General features: G+C 41.1%; 1 protein-coding gene across 3 annotated transcripts; it reads left to right on the forward strand.

Moving 5' to 3' along the window:
• Positions 1–1,876: 1,876 nt before the first annotated feature.
• LOC111874534 (polyubiquitin) lies at positions 1,877–16,988 on the forward strand. Of its 3 annotated transcripts, none has more exons than XM_023870108.2 (4): positions 1,877–1,902; positions 13,288–13,484; positions 15,147–16,058; positions 16,506–16,988. In XM_023870108.2, exons 1-4 carry the CDS (start codon positions 1,892–1,894, stop codon positions 16,778–16,780), a joined length of 1,395 nt encoding a protein of 464 aa, XP_023725876.1. In that variant the 5' UTR covers positions 1,877–1,891; the 3' UTR covers positions 16,781–16,988. The 3 variants fall into 3 exon arrangements, with proteins under 3 accessions (XP_023725876.1, XP_023725879.1, XP_023725878.1); XM_023870111.2 differs by lacking the exon at positions 1,877–1,902 and adding an exon at positions 5,291–5,383; XM_023870110.2 differs by lacking the exon at positions 1,877–1,902 and adding an exon at positions 10,558–10,662.
• Positions 16,989–17,524: the final 536 nt, after the last annotated feature.

Consider the following 17,524-nt stretch of genomic DNA (forward strand, 5'->3'; position numbering starts at 1 on the left):
CATGGCTTCCGTTTAGTAAACTCTCTGAATTTAAACAAATGACTCACTGCTCGGCACAAAAATTTGTCGTGTCTATTGAGTGAGTAATGAAAATATATTTTGAAGCGATTACATAAAGTTCATTTAGTACAAGTATTTATGATGGACTATACTTGCTTTATGGAAATGTGTTTAAGTAAACTCCTTCTTTTTATGCCACCTGCCAACTTCAAGCGTATTCAGCAACAAAATACAGGGTGATTCATATAGAACCGGCCCGACGAAATGAGCTGCAATATAAAATATACCATACAGATATTAAAGTAATTTACACATATCTTATCTTGGATTGTGTGCCGTGATCAGAGCATGTGTTGAAAGTGTCCGCCGTTTTCAAATAGGCACTAGAAACACTTTGTCGCCTGCGCACTGCAGACACGTTTCGGCATTGTCCTTGACCTTGCAGTATAAGGGCTGCCACTTTCCGGATCACGAGCACACCATTCGACTCAGCACGGCCCACGGAGTATGGTGTCGTAATTGTGAGCGGTTATATGCGTCACCTGCGGAATTATTAACAAATTCATCGGGCCGGTTCTATACGATTCACCCTGTAATACAATACTTTGTGGTTTATATGCATGCACTATGCATTTACTCACCTTGATAGTGAAATCTACTATGAAATAAACTGGGAAATATTAGTTATGGCTTGAAACTCCATTGAGAAATGTATCTTCATATACGTCATAGATAGAACGGGGCCTATGCTAATTCTAATTTGTCCGTCAAGACCATTAAATAATCTTCATTGATATGATCTACATCATTGTTCTCTGAGCATAAAGTTACTTTGTTAATGCAATGTGTAGAATCACTTATAGATGTACTCTTTCCCGGAATGTACTTAATTAGTATTGCAACACCCATATGTAATATCTGAATAACAGCGAAGTTGTAGCCTAGATATGCACGAATAACACAATTCTTTATTATAACATCTCTAAACTTCACCATTTCTACTAAATAATTCCATTCCAGTCGTATTTGTACTTCTTATATCAAGGAATGGTTCTTCTCTAGAATCATATAGCCTGTAACATATGATTCCTGTATTAATATTTCCAGTTTGCCATCGCTTTCAACGGACCGTTTTGTAGTCTGCTATAACTGGTTACATTCCCAACCAGTAATCCTACTGTTTTACCCTACACTACGGAAGCAAAGGAGATTGAAATGTGCGTTGCATGGCACGTCCATTTCCATTTATAAATGTTTCAGTAATTGTTATACGAATTCTTTGTACAGCAGATGGTAATTTTCGATATAATAAATACATCGGAAAGAGTGTGAGCTAGTAAAGGGTGTTCTTGCACTTATTTGGAGAACAACTACGCAGTAGCGTAGTTGGTTGAGGCAGTATGCTACAAGCCGGAAGGTCGCGGGATCGAATCCCGATGAGGTCATTGGATTTTTTTCAATTTATCTAATCCTTCCAGCCGCACTATGGCCCTGGTGTCGACTCACCCTCTGACAGAAATGAGTACCAGGAATATTCTTGGAATGTTCTATAGGGGTTAAGGGCGGCCTGCCGGCGCGTAAGGCTGACAACCTTACCGCCATCTATGAGTCGATTGTATAGAAAATGTTGGACCCTCAACATCTCACACCCATATGGACCTCCACGGCCTGTTACAGGGATACGTTTACTTTTTACTTTACTTTAAGTGTATTATAGTAGTTAAAGACAGACGTTTTTCGAAAAGTACGTAGCTGCAATGACCTCCGATGACATGACCTACTTATCTCATGTCAAGAAAGTCGGTCACTCTGTTTAGTCGTCGCTGGGTACATACCGCCATCTTCTTTCAATAACCAATACATGAAAGTCGGAGTTCTTGTGTGCACGACGATGAGGCAACGGTGAGTGAAATTGGTTTTATGATTAGCCGTATAACATTAGGACTATCCTGCCCGGCCCGAGAGCAGATACAAATGGCTTCAACTGCCTAAAAAATGCTGGAACTCAAAATTGTATAACTTTCCCAGAGAACAGTACAATCTTCTGGCATATAATGCCGTGTAGTCCGTTGAAAGTCAACCGACGTTTTGGAAGAACATTTTGCCCCCATCTTCAGGGTCGAATAAGCCAAGCAAGACACCAGCGTGAAAGCAGGTGGCAAGCAGAGTAATCGGCTACTCAGAGTCAGAGCTACGTGGCGACCGACGGTCAGTAAGTCATTCCGTCTTGGTGCCAAGCCCCATCTTGGGCTCCTGACCAGATTTTAGTTACTGCTAGACAGTTATGATTCTGTCGATGTTAAGCGCCCTCTTTAGCGAGCGGAAGAGTCTGTCATTTCTCAGAGTCACATTCAGCAGAAAAAGTGAATTGTCAACATGTACATAATATTTACAGTTTACATGTATGATACATGGTAGGACATAATGCATGTATATATATAATATATACAAGGCCTCTTGTCAGTCCAGGCTGAAAGCAGCAGATCCTACCCTATCATAAGTAGCTCACGCTACAACGGCCGCCTAATCACTTGAACGGTTGTCTGCTTGACCGCTTCCAAATTTAAGCCTCTCGTATGTTCTGTGCCGGGCTTCGCCTTGTCCGGCACGCGAACATTTATATTTTCATGGTTTTGTTTGACTTCTGCTTCTTGCCTTCATAATTTTGTTATATAATCATATACGTACGGAAGTTTGAAAGTCATGTACAATTAGCGGACCGGTATGTGCCTTAGAAGATTTTAAATGGTGCGGAAATGAGAACTGAGGCCCACTCTTCCATGTCCCTCCTGCTTCATATATAATCCGAAATTTCCGGCTAGCCGATTACTCTGCTTGTCACCTGCTTTCATGCTGGTATCTTGCTCGGTTTATTCTTTGTCCCTGAAGATGAGGCAGTATATTCCTCCGAAACGTCGGTTGACTTTCAACGGATTACACGGCGTTATATCCCCAGATGATAGTACTGTTCATAACTACCGTTGTGAGGACCTCAAATCCTACTTAGAACAATGATTCCCAAAGTAGGCTTATGGAAGCATGCGGTAGCGTAGTTGGTTGAGGCACTATGCTACAAGCTGGGAGGTCGCGGATTCGATTTCCGATGAGGCCATTGGATTTTTCGATTTACCTAATTTTTCCATCCGCACTATCAAGCTGTGGTCGATTCAGCCTCCAACAGAAATGAGTACCCGGAATCTTTCTGGGGGTAAAGGGCGGCCGGTGCGTAAAGCTGACATCCTCACCGCCATCTGTAGGCCGAATGTCTAGAAAGTGTGGAGCCTCGACCTCTCAACCCAATGGGCCTTCGCTGCGTGTAGGCCTGTTACGGGGATAGCTTTACCTTTTAGTAAGGTGCACAAACTCCTTGGAGGCACGCAAAACATTTCACAAGGTTGCATGAAAGTGTTCCTAATTCCTTTTGTTTCACATCCAAGTGTAATTTTAAATCAAATACACTAAAAAAGTGATGGGGGAGGGAGTTGCTGATCTACGTGTTTCAAATAATATCTCTGTCTCTGGCCCCCTGTCTCTCACACCTACTGAGACCGTCGTTTGGTGGCAGTGGAGGTCGACTCCAGCTCTCCGCTGTTCTTTTCTTGCTGAAGTGTACGTGGAAAAATTCGGATTTGGGAGCCAATGAATTCGTGTCACACGAGATAAATAGGGCGTTGGTGCTAGTTTAGCTACTGCAGCTCGGTTCTCTCAGCGGTTTCAGAATATAATATCTTGATTTCAGGGTCTTATGAGGCTACGTACGAACTGGGATAGAATAATTGGTATGGCGACTGGCTACGGGCTGGACGACCGAGGTGTCGGAGTTCTAGTCCCGGTAGGGTCAAGAATTTTTCCCATCTCCACGTCGTCCAGACCGGCTCTGGGGCCCACCCAGCTACCTTTCCTATGGGTACCGGGTTTACCCAGGGCTTAAGCGGCAGGAGCGTGAAACTGACCACTCACCTCCAACTAGTGCGGAGGTCAAGAAAATGTGGATCTATACATCCACTCCTCCATACGCCTTCATGTCGTAGTACTTAATTAGTAAAGCACAGGGGCAACTTTACCTTACGGAGCTAGGTAACAGGATGCAGTACAGCAGCGGGCGATAGAGAGTTACTGTGCACGGTCCTGGAATGTATGCATATGTGAGCCAGCAGGGAGTGTCATATGTTGGGGTCAGTGTAGGACGCATCTTCCTTCTCCTTTTGATGCACGACATGAATCAACTTCTCCACTATTTAATACGTTTAATTCAAGAAAAGTACACATTAAACAGTACATTGAAAGTCGGGATAGCTCAGTCGGTATATGTGCAGGCAAAGGGGCTGGACTGCCAGGGCTCGATTCCCGGCAGGGGAAAGAGATTTTTCTGCACTCCACGTCGTTCGGACTGGCTCTAGGGTCCATCCAGCCTTCTATCTAAGGGCACAGGGACCTTTTCCCGGGAGTACAGCGGCCGAGGTGTGAAACTAACCACTCACCTCCACCTAGTGCCGAGGTGAAGAATGGTGAAGGTATACATACTTCCACTCCCCAGTACGTCTTCATGTCGTGATCCTGAATTGGTTTAGCACAGAGACAACTTTGTCCTTTTACTTTACCATTTCCCAGACCAGTTAAAAAGGTAACGTTATCGCAGTAATTCATTATACGTATAATTCAGCAGTATGCCATGAAGACACATAGGCAAGTGCAGGTGTAACTCCACAATTCTTAATTCTGGAACTAGGCGGAGGTGACTGGTCAGTTTCACGACCCAGCCGTTTTAGCCCCGGGGACAGAGACCTCGGTACCAATTGGATATGAGGCTGAGTTGGCCCCGGCGTCGGTCTGGATCACTCGAGAAAATTGTTCTCAGCCGGGAATCGAACCCCTGTCGTCCAGCCCATAGTCTGATCATGTACCGACTGAGCTATCCCAACTATTTACGAGACCAGTTACAGTACTTAATAAGTAAAAAAAAGTAAAGCTATCCCTGTAACAGGCCATGGAGGCCCATAGGGTTGTGAGACGTTGAGGGTCCCACATTATCTAGACAATCGGCTCAAAAATGGCGGTAAGGTTGTCAGCCTTACGCGCCGGCCACGCTTTACTCCCCAGGAAAATTATTTAATTAATTCCTAGTACTCCTTTCTATTAGAGGCTCAGTGAACCCCAGGGCCATAGTGCGGCTGGAAGGATGAGACATATACATTAGCGTCCTATCTGAGCAGAAAACAAATGATTTGTGGAACACCATGTGAAGATTTAGCAGGTGTGACGGACTTGTTACTAATTTCAGATCAAGGATGGGGCTCGAAGCGTAATAACATTTGGAAACGACTGTGCGGGATTTCATGTTGTCGCGGCAGTGACTACGAGGTGTCTTCTGGAACATCGCCAGGTTAGACGACTGTTAACAGAATCTTCTAGATTTATTTTGCATAAGGGAGCTGACTTGACGCGATAGAAACTCACTGATATTCGAATGACGCAATCTTGTTATTTGCTTGTACAACAGCAATGAGGCTACACTATTGCGCAGTGTGACTATCACATGGGTCACATGCGTCTGGCTCATGGAAATTCCAAGAAATTTCTACCTACGCACGGCAGGTTGATCAACGACAGTAACCGGAGTCTTGGCAATAGACCATTTCGAAAGCAAATTCGCACAAAAATATGCCATTGTTTTGTACAAGGGCGAAATTCTGTGTCTGAAAGGTGAGAAGAAAGAATATTTCAAAACTGAGTTCTTGGTATAAAATCTGGATTTAACGGCGATATAACAGGGGACTGAAGAGTGGTAGTTATTCAGGTATTTTATGACACTGTGTCTATTGCTGATGTTAGGGCAACACTGAAGATTTTAAATTAGGCTTGCTATTCTGGAAGAAGGGTACTGAATGAGAGAAGGAAAAATCTCAGGACAGCCAGTTTCCGGCTAGGATTTGAGTAAATGTATAATACATTGCATTTACTCTTTTTTAGGCTTCCATACGGAGCGTTCTCAGTGTAAAATGGGAGCCCTGTATTTCTCTGATTCTGCTGGTAATTAACTTTAAATTCGATATATATTTTTGTAATAAGGTCATTCGGCACAACTCGATATCAACACGAGACTGACTTAGGCTTATTATTTTATTCCAATGGTAAAACATGACATTCATTTCGTGCAGTTATTTACTGTATGAAGTATACATGCAACATGTTGCGAAATGATGCCTATTCTGTTCTTTTGCTTCACGGAAAAACCGGGAGGGGACCACAGCGTTCCTCTAGGGGAAAAGACGCTTTTACCCAGATAATTAAATCCAATTTACGTACATGTTTAAAGTTCAATATTAATCCTTCAGCTAATCGTTTTAATAGCGAATAATGCAGCAGAGTCCATATTACGTCAAATTTAGAAGTGGAACATTTTGTAATAAGAGAACCGTTTTCTTTGTCCAAACAGCCTCTATGACATGGAAAACCCTATAATGAGTCAGGGGGTGCCCTACAGAATTTGAGGCATTATTAAAACGAGTAAGAGGAAAGGCTATTCCAATTTGGAGTACAAATTTTCATATTGCCTACACATCATCGGGCTTGGAGTTAATTTATTATTCATATAAATCTGTAGTTCGCAAGCTTCGTCAACAATACATATTGTACTTCTTACTCCACAGAACCACAGTTCTCTCGTTAACACAGCTAAATGGATATTCACTTCATGGAAGTAAATTACATTTCGTTCAACATGCATTATATCGATATACGAGTATGTATGTTACAAATTACACGTATAGGTGTCTTTAACTTATGACACTGGGTACTGTGTTGTATATGAAGTCACTTTTATGAATTTGATGCAGTGCAGTACAGTTTCACGTAAAGCCCTCTTCATGCCAAATTTAATCGAAATATGTTCAGTGGTTTCGAGATAAAACGTAAGATGGACCAAGATTACCTTCCCATTGTGCGTTTATCTTATGCACTTCGTGCGAAGAACCCACTAAAAGGTGTATACACGTAAATTAAAATCATGGATTACGACATCATACGTAGCTTTAAACTGCGAGTTTATCGGTAAATATGTACTATGACCCTGCTCGTAAAGATTATGACTCTATAGATTTATTTCGAGCTGCGACGGAAGACGATTCCAAGACGTCATCAGGTGACTCTGCAGTCCCGTAACAATCAGCTGACCGTCAGCTGTTCTAATGGATACGTCCTTCGGTTCAGCCCGTTATTTTAGTCGTTAATTTTCGCTCAGCGCGTGTGCAGCGACGTTGCCATATTTTGTTGTAATGTCACCAACAGCTATTGCCAACATCTTACACGTACCTAAGCTTACTCCTTTCAGTAGAGCAGCATCTTTCACATACTTTACTTTTGTGTAATTACACTTCTTGTGAACTCTAAAACCTGAAAAATACACACCACGAACTAGAAACGTAATGACGTTTCTAGCTGTTTCTATGGACCCTCGCACAGCTTATGAATGTGGGCCTCCCTATACGATTATATCTCGAACTCTCATACCAACACACACTCACCAAACCTATCAAACGTAAACCCTAAAGGCACCGAAAGCAAGTTGCTTTGTAGCTGTGGTTACAAATTTTTTTATTTTTGTTTGTTTACTTTTCGGGTTCCCCCCCCCCCATTGGCACTGCAGCCCCAGTGGGCCTAGGCCTACCTCCATGAACTCCGTTCACTTCGGTTTTTCTAGATCTTACACATACGGTAGGACTCCTTGGGCGAGTGATCAGCTCGTCGCAAGGCCTCTACCTGTAGACAAACACAGAAAAACGCACACAAACATCCATGCCCTGAGTGGGATTCGAACCCACGATCCCGGCTTCCGAGCGAGCGAAGACAGTGCATGCCTTACTTTTCGGTTAGGCTCTGTCTTTATGACTGAGATTAGGATATGTTTACGAATGTGTTATATTTGCAGTGAAATTTGGGTTGCCTGAAGGCAGAATGGGCTCCCAGAGGCTCTGGCCTAGGAGTCACCCGAGCCTCTCCGTGCCATGGCGATAGTATTTACTCTTCTGTCATAAACTTTCCTTCAGTTTCGTGAATAGATCATTCCTTTGTATTTTTATGTTCAGTGTATTCTACGTCAGTTCCTTGTACCTAAACTCTGATATCAAACGTAGCTGTTATGGTTAGTGCTACTATGGTTTTCGAAACGTCCCAGATTCCGATCTCATTCCGAGGGCAGGCTATCCTGAAGGTTTAGTAGTTTTCCTCAGTACCTCTAGAAAATGCTACGGTAGTATCTTAAAATAGGCAGTGGCCGCTTGGTTCCACACCCATCACATGGTCCACATCGTGATACATAAGACTGTGTAACCCATGGCCTGTGTGTAGCCGGAAGATTGTTTAAATAATAAGAGAATCAGTCAACTGTTTTAGGATCACTTCCCCCAGTATTAACAAATGGATTTCCAATGCAGATTTCAGTGCAGTATTCAAACAGCATATCGCTCACCCATCTCATATGAATATACAGACTTGGTGGCATAATGCCAGGAATGTGAAAGGCCTCGTCTTCCGTGCTTTAAAATACTCACCCACTCTTTCTTCACTTGGCTTTGTTTGGAGTTGCAAAGAAAAAGTATATTAAAATATCAGAAGGTAAACGAGAGATTGTCAACGTTAGGAAGTAAAGATTCCGGCAAAGAGAAAAATAATGCCACGTCGTCAGTCTCGAAGGACGATTCGTATATTAATCGAGCATGTTCGCCTGGAATGCTTTGTACTGTCACTAAACACCTGCATCACTTTGGAGAACAAAGTCATTCGCATCTAGACTAATCTACCGACTGCTTTCTTAGTGGTTCTCATCAGCTCTTGGGTGTAATATTTTCATATTAGACGAAATAGTAGGCCTACGATGACGCATTTTCAGAATTCGGTCCCACTCCGAATTCATTATACAGTAATTTCAACATAAGCAATGGCCTCCGTATTCTTTGGAGAAAAATGTGAGACGGAAACAATAGAAAAAAGTATGCTATAACCTTGATATGCAGTGAAGTCCAGTCTGTCGTAAGAATAAAGGCTGGTTTGGTTTGCGTCTGATCCGGGGTTGGAACGCAAAATTAAGAAGCTTTATAATCATAATTATATTAAGAAGACTTACAATCGAACAGGATCAGAGTCAGAGTCACTTCACGACTGGCGGTTCACAGCCAACCAGTTCGTGTTGGCGACAAACCCCTTGAGACCCACGACTGGCATTTCAACTGGTGGTCGCCAGCGCAGTCATTCTCAGGTCCGAGTCTCGCGGGACTCAACCACATTTTTCTGTCCCAGGTTCTGAACTCCCCCAACCTGGAGGGCCAGGTCCCCGTATACCAGGAACAGAATTGCCCATTTATACCCCCAGGCACTGGGTTCCTTTTTCGTCGCCTTTTACGACTTGCAGGGCTAGGATAGAGGTATTCGACCCCGCTTTCACACTGGGTACAATCGAGCAACTTTTAATATGCACGTATTAAAATATCTTAATCTGATTAGTACGATGATTGTAGTCGAGGCAGCGCTCAGGTACTGTATTGGGTGCTGGAGCGTTGTCGTGACACTTCATGTGAAGGCTGTGATGCCAAATGCAAGCACATTTAATAAAAACGAATACACCGAAAGTACTGTTCCTGTTGTTTACTTTAAAAGGAATAATTTCACTGAATATAATATTATCTTCACGAAAATACTTGAAATGATAGTTCTAAGGAATTAAAGATTTTACGTACAATGAATATATATAAGAACATAGAACCTGCTTAATTTTTTGACCTCTTTGTTTGATGAGGAAACGTCAAATCCTTCGATTTTCGTGATTTACAATTCTGCGTTTGGAAGTCAAAGCTATCATTATGTGAACGATGAGAACATAGGGAGAAAATCAGAAGAATGTAAGAAATTGGAAATTAAAATAAATTATGAAAAGGCGGAATATTTCGGTACAGGATTGGGCTTGGTAATTGCGTTTGTGGTTTCGTTGCCGCGGAAACATGTTTACCGGCATTTCATTCTTAGGTCAGAGTCCCACAGGACTCACGAAATATTACTGTCTCAGAATCGAGAGTCCCCCTGTCTGGAAGGCCAGGTCCCCGTATTTACACCCCTCAGGAACAGGGTGGCCCGGTTATACACTCAGGCACTGGGTTCCCTCTTCGTTGCCTTCCACAGAGTTAAGGTGGACGTATTCGAACCTTCCTCCACACGAGCGAGTATTGGTATTAATGTGAAAAGTCGTCTGTGAAAGTAGCTGTATTTTTAAGACGTTGCTGAAAACATTTTAACTTTTCATAGATTGATCTAGAACAACTTAAAATCCCTTTGTTCTCCTTCAACCAATAGCATTCGTCTAGCATTACTTCTTTGCGACATTTATGACGTCATTTCGCAAACTGCAATGTCATCTTCCGTCGTTGTCAGGAACACCAACATTATACAGTGAATTGTGTAGCGCTGAGACGCCTTAATTGTAGGGAATTTCACTGTACATGAATGCTTCTACTGAGATCATAAGAATGAACCAATGGAATAGTACGAATCGTTGACCAATCAAAACCATCTTCCCCAACTATAGAAAGGGTGTTTGGGACCTGCTTTGTAACAGTTGGAAGTGTTATTTCGTTGAGAAACTGAATTGGAAGAAGAAGAAGTTGTGTTACATAGGTGAGTATGAGTTTGAAATGAGATTTTAATTTATACCTGGGTATTTCATTTTAGGTGAAATGATGTTTTATTTGGTGTAATTTAGGTAATGTGTTAGAAGTTCCGGATATGCTTATGTAAGACGTTTGGGAATCGCATTTGAGGTCTGTTGCGTTGGTGAATTTAGAAATTTGTCGGAGACGAGTTTTCTTTTGGTCTAATTTAAATGTAGTGTATGAAATGTATATGCAAAAATGATAATACGACGTTACATTACGTCCATCGTTGAGCAACGACTACGATGGGAAAAAACACTTCCGCGACAAGGAATACATGGAAATTGTCAGTTGTCTAGTACCCACAGCGACAAGTCGAATACCAACAGACCGTTGCATAGGAAGCGCCGAAACAACAAACGCGTTTCCCCAGAGGTTAAAGGATAATGGGTTCGTTGGATGACAACTGCAAAACCGAACTTCCAGGTAAGCCTTCTCAACAGTTCGGTTTTGCAGTTATCCAACGAACCTGTTGTCCTTTCTCCGAGGAAACGCCATTGTTTTTTCGGCGCTTCCTATGCAACGGTCTGTTGCTATTCTACTTGTTGTGGGAACTCGACAATTTCCATGTATTCGTTTTCGCGAAAGTGTTGTTCCCATAGTAGCCGTTGCTCAGCGAGGGACGTAATATAACACGTCATACTGTATTTTGCATATATATTACGTTTCATAGAGACCATATTTAAATTAGACCAAGACTTGGACCTGGACAGACGTGTTAAGTTGAAACGAGGAAAGCTTTAGTCGTCTCGAGGTGAGAAGTAAGACGACGCCGAGATTGACGTTGCAAGTACGAATTACGGTACGGAAAGTGTGAAAGTGGGCGATCAATAAACGTATTTGTTCCAATCCGAAGACCCACGCTATTTATTCGTGTTGCGCCACAAAGACGACACATTTCAATATATATGGCGTTTGGGAATTGCATTTGAGGTGTTTTATTGCGTTAGTGTATTCTAGACATTTCCTTTATTCGCGCGAAGTTGTGATGTGGCGTTAAGCGTCGCCTATTAGGCACTTATGTACAAGTTCAGAGAGGTTTGTCCGTTTTCATATTAGGGCCGCTGCGTACGTTGTAATTTTCACGGCATGTTTCTTTTGTAAAATATGTTCCTTAGTAAATTCTCGGCTCGTTTCTATCCTAAGTTTGTAGAGTTCTTTGTTAGAATGGCGGTGGTATCTACGCCATTTTGAGTTTCCTGAACGATCAGTCATCCCAGCCATTGGCCATATTTTGTAATTATGGTTACTTTCTACAGCAGCATTACTCAGCTTTGTGTCCATTTACCATGAAGTTTAGGCTACCTTGCGCCATAAAAATATGTAAGTAGGATATATCGTGTTGCAGAACTATTTAGAGTTCATTCTACGCAAATATGACGATAAACTACAGCAGTTCCCCCCCCCCCCCGCCGCACATTTTTTGTTTTTTTTTGCGAGACGCGCTGTTTACANTATTTCTATTTTGTAGTGGAAGTCGTATTAATGCAACATTGGTATATACAAGACATAAATTAACGTACTAAGTTGTTAAATAGTGATAGTTATTGTCAAGGAAGGAGAATGGCAAAGGATTGAAAAGTGTTCGATGACGTCATGAAGGTAAAAATAATTGCTTATTGAGGAAATTTGGCGAAAGGTGTGGAGACAGAAATGTTCACGTCGGACCGAATCAGTCGAAATTGTTAATGTTTCGGAATAGATAACGTTTCTAGACTTTGCCATTCTCGGTATACCTTAAATTTGTAATTATTTGTAAATGAATATTATTATGATCTTAATATGTATTTTGGAAGTGGTTTGTGTAATTTGTGTGTATACATATTTTGTAATTTAATTATTTTGAAATATACTGTGTAATTGTTCAGGAATTGTCGATAGCAGTGTTGGGAATGTGGTTGAATTTGTTTATGGGAAAAGATCTGTACTTGAATTTGCATATGCAGGTATTCTCTGAATGTTTTGTACTTAGGCTTGTTTGACATCTTACTGAGTCTGTGGGTTGTAACTTTCATCATACAAATTGTTAGGTTTGATGTGCAGTAATTTGGTAAGAGTGTAATGGAAGAGTTTATGTTTGTAGGGATTCTAATTTTGTATTTTTATGTGGAAAATAATGTTCCTTATGATGGGGAGCATCATGCAAAGAGGCTGAAAGTCTGGTGACATTTTGGGTGCAGGAGTGCTCAAGGCTTGCTGTGTGCCTTGTCAGCTGTGTACACATGAGCTATATGTAATTATCACACATTCAAGCTCCATCCATTTCAATGTCTAAGGGAACAGTGGGTCCTCTTACACTAGATGTCATCAGATGCATACACATGAACTTTGAGCTGTGTGTAATTGTGACATGTTTAAACTCTGCTGCCTAAGGGAACACTTCACACGTGTGTGTGGAATTACTATAAGGCCTCTTGCTTATTCTGCATTGTATCACTGGTGCTAACAAGTCTGTATGTCTACTGTATACTGGCCTTAGTGAAGTGAAGATCTCGTAATTTAAGGGACATAGATTTCTTATTTATAACACCAGGCTCCTCATCCCAAAAAAGAAAAGAGTAAGCTGAAACTCTTGGGTATGTTTTTATAGATCCATCATGCAGATTTTTGTGAAAACACTGACAGGGAAGACCATTACTCTCGAAGTGGAAGCTTCAGACACAATTGAAAATGTAAAAGCAAAGATCCAGGATAAAGAGGGTATTCCTCCAGACCAACAGAGACTGATTTTTGCAGGAAAGCAGTTGGAAGATGGCAGGACTCTGTCTGATTACAACATTCAGAAAGGTAGGGCCTTAGTTTGAATTAAATGCTCTTAATACAGGATATGTTCATTTTCATGGCTTTAAGAGTGCTTTAAAGGAAATCACTTTATTGCTACAAAGAATTTCTAAATTAAGATTTCTTCAGTAATGTTTGTTAGCCATTTACTGCAGGGTCATAGCATAGGCACTGGGAATTTGACAGATGAATAAGATTCATGTTAGCTTTCGTGGAGAGAGTTTAGCATAATGTTTTAAATGAAATTGTAGTTTTGAAGTGTATTCAAATAGTAACTACCTGTAGCACTGGCTACAATTAGGAAGCCTGTAATCTGATTACATGGTATACAGAAGAAAGAAAATATAGGCACTATGCCCAGTTTATTTAGTTCGGTTTTTTTTAATATATAATCTGTTAAGTGTAGTGGATAGGTGATTTGTGGATTCTTTGCCGAATTTATATAGTTCCGTGTTATATTTGTATAATTACTGTAAATTTTTTAAATTATGTTTTATTTCATAGTTGTAAAAATGCAGGCTGTTCCATGTTATAAAGTAGTGCATTCTCCATTATCTTAATGGTTTATCAAGTGCACCCCACAGTTTGTGTTAAGCATTTTTTCAGCGTGGAGGAGTGTCATCCGTTCTCATTGTGTGCTTGTCTACAGGAAAGAACTTGAGAAACCTGCCCAGACTTTCACATATGTTACTGAAGAATATAATTGAAAGTTGTATTAATTATAAATTAGATGGGACAGTTCTGGCATTCACCTATTTGTGAAGGCCAAAAATTTCTGAGCATATGTTGGGTGTCACATGCTAAATATTTATTGGGGCGAGAAATGTTTGCAAGTTACAGAGGAAAATGAAACTGTGATGAGTACACAGTTTCCAGAAGCTTTCTATATTTTTTGAATTCCTACATTCTCCACTGTGATTATCCAGTTTTGTCCAAAGATTATCATTGGATTGCCCTTGTTTGTCAGTTATGCATCTCTTCATTGGTGTTCATAATTCAAAGTATACTGTTGTTTCCATGTATCTCCTACATTGAATATAAATGTCTACCTTTCATTGAAAAATTTTATTAGCCATTACATTAGCATAAAAGCTTTGGTCATGCAGCCTAAGGTCATCATGAGAGTTGTATGTTAAGTGATATTCAAGATGGTTGTGGTTGAACAGGGAATAGAGCATTGTATTCTTCATTATGAAAACTTCATTTGACGATAAGGTAGAAGGTAAAGGTATCACAGTAACAGTCCATAGGGTTGTGAGATATTGATCCTCCCACGTTTTCTAGACATTCTGCACACAAATCGTGAGATTGTTAGCCTTAACCTGCTGACTTGTATTTACCTCGAGGAATGGTCTTGGTGCTTGTTTCTTTTGGAGTCTGGGTCGATCCCAGGGTCATAGCATGGCTAGAAGAATTAGGTCAATTGGAAAAAGCAGTGACCTTACCAGGATCGAATTCATGACCTTCTAGCTTGTAGTGTAGTGCCACAACCAACTGCACTACTGCAGGCCCCATTTTCATTTGATAAAAACTGCATTTTTGGCTATCTGCAGTAATAGTTATACAAATGAGAACGGAACACATGTTCACCATATGGTCTGAAAAACAAAAGGTGCTACAGTAACAATTACCCTCTTCCCATAGTTACAGTAAGGAATTTCTTTACAGAATCAACACTTCATCTTGTGCTGAGACTGAGGGGAGGAATGCAGATCTTTGTCAAAACACTGACAGGGAAAACCATTACCCTGGAAGTGGAGGCATCTGATACTATTGAGAATGTAAAGGCTAAGATCCAAGATAAGGAAGGCATCCCACCAGATCAGCAGCGATTGATCTTTGCTGGCAAGCAGCTGGAAGATGGCCGAACGCTGTCCGACTACAACATTCAGAAGGAATCCACTCTTCATCTTGTTCTCAGGCTCAGAGGAGGAATGCAGATCTTTGTCAAAACACTGACAGGGAAAACCATTACCCTAGAAGTGGAGGCATCAGACACTATTGAGAATGTAAAGGCAAAAATCCAGGACAAAGAAGGAATTCCTCCAGACCAGCAGCGTTTGATTTTTGCTGGCAAGCAGCTGGAAGATGGCCGAACGCTGTCCGACTACAACATTCAGAAGGAATCCACTCTTCATCTTGTTCTCAGGCTCAGAGGAGGAATGCAGATCTTTGTCAAAACACTGACAGGGAAAACCATTACCCTAGAAGTGGAGGCGTCTGATACTATTGAGAATGTAAAGGCTAAAATCCAAGATAAGGAAGGCATCCCACCAGATCAGCAGCGATTGATCTTTGCTGGCAAGCAGCTGGAAGATGGCCGAACGCTGTCCGACTACAACATTCAGAAGGAATCCACTCTTCATCTTGTTCTCAGGCTCAGAGGAGGAATGCAGATCTTTGTCAAAACACTGACAGGGAAAACCATTACCCTCGAAGTGGAGGCATCAGACACAATTGAAAATGTGAAGGCAAAAATCCAGGACAAAGAAGGCATTCCACCAGATCAACAGAGACTGATCTTTGCTGGCAAGCAGCTGGAAGATGGACGAACTTTGTCAGACTACAATATCCAGAAAGGTATGTTTCCGATTACTCCCATACATTAGTATGACATTTTGGCATTGTTCAAATGAAATCACTGATTCTGTGACATTAATGTAGACAGTGAAATTTTAACCGCGGCATAGAAGTACTTTGTGACATTCAGCGTGATGACTTAGCGACTTAAATGAGCTTTTAGTTGAATTGTGTTCCAGTAACTTAACAGTGGTGGCTAATCAGTAATAACTTGTTATGGCAAAGTGAAATGGTGGGATATTCCTGTTTTACGTAATGGTTTATATCATTCATATATGTAGTACTAAGAGAGCACCAGTGGTTTTTGTTTGGTAGAATATAATTCACTCTACCTGATCTGTACATGCTCTTGCAGTTTCACTGTATTTCGTTCTGCCTTCCATCTGCTTTGAAGTAACCCTGTTTTTGACATGTTTAATAACATATACTTAACAATTTTTGTTTTAGAATCTACTCTTCATCTAGTTCTGAGGCTTCGAGGAGGCATGCAGATATTTGTAAAGACACCGACTTGCAAAACCATTGCTCTTGAAGTGGAAGCTTCAGACACAATAGAGAATGTGAAGGCAAAAATTGAAGACAAAGAAGGAATTCCTCCAGACCAGCAGAGGTTGATATTTGCTGGCAAGCAGCTGGAGGATGGACGTACATTATCAGATTACAACATCCAGAAAGAGTCAACACTCCACCTTGTATTTCGTCTTCGTGGGGGACAGCTGTAGAGTTCTTCAGTCCTCTCAGTTCCTGTATTTCAGTTTTTGTGAATGAGAAGCATTTGTTTTCACATTGGTTTCAATTTTTCCTTTAAGGTTTATTTCCAAAAATACTTAAATATGACATGTAATTTTAAAAGGTGTTTTAGTAATTTTTCTACTGATGTAGTGGGTAATTGAAATAAAGGACATTGCATTATAGTTAATTGCACTCTGACACTGTATTCATTCTTGGCCTGGTAATTTGCCTAAAATTTGTTATGGTTTATGTGATCCCTTTTTTCCCTTTGTGTGGTAACTGAAACTGGAAGCTTTTGGACATGCCTACGTGACTCAGGACATGAAAAAAGACCAGTCCTCAGAATGTCTGTGATAAACCTTTTACAATCGAGAGTCCCTGATAGGTGTGGAAGACAGGCTTCAGACTGATAGTAAAGGGGCTGAAGTGGTACAGAGATGGTTCCAAGTCACAAAAGCACTGGAGCTGGGTTATACAGCCAGGGTGCAACGTGAAAACTAAGTTTAAGCCTTGGACAGTACACAAATATTCCTAGCAGAAGTGCATTCCATTAAAGCATGCACTGTTGAGAATGTAGGTAGGAGCTATAAAAACTGAAATTTCTATATTCCATCTCAGTGAAACTGCATTTAAAGCACTTAGCAAATACCAGGTTACTGGTACTGCCATTTATCACTTAACACAAAAGGCTTTACATAAATTTCAAGGCAAGATTGATGGGTCATGAGGGTATT

This window comes from Cryptotermes secundus, unplaced genomic scaffold, assembly GCF_002891405.2.
Source record: "Cryptotermes secundus unplaced genomic scaffold, Csec_1.0 scaffold818, whole genome shotgun sequence".
Classification (NCBI taxonomy): domain Eukaryota; kingdom Metazoa; phylum Arthropoda; class Insecta; order Blattodea; family Kalotermitidae; genus Cryptotermes; species Cryptotermes secundus.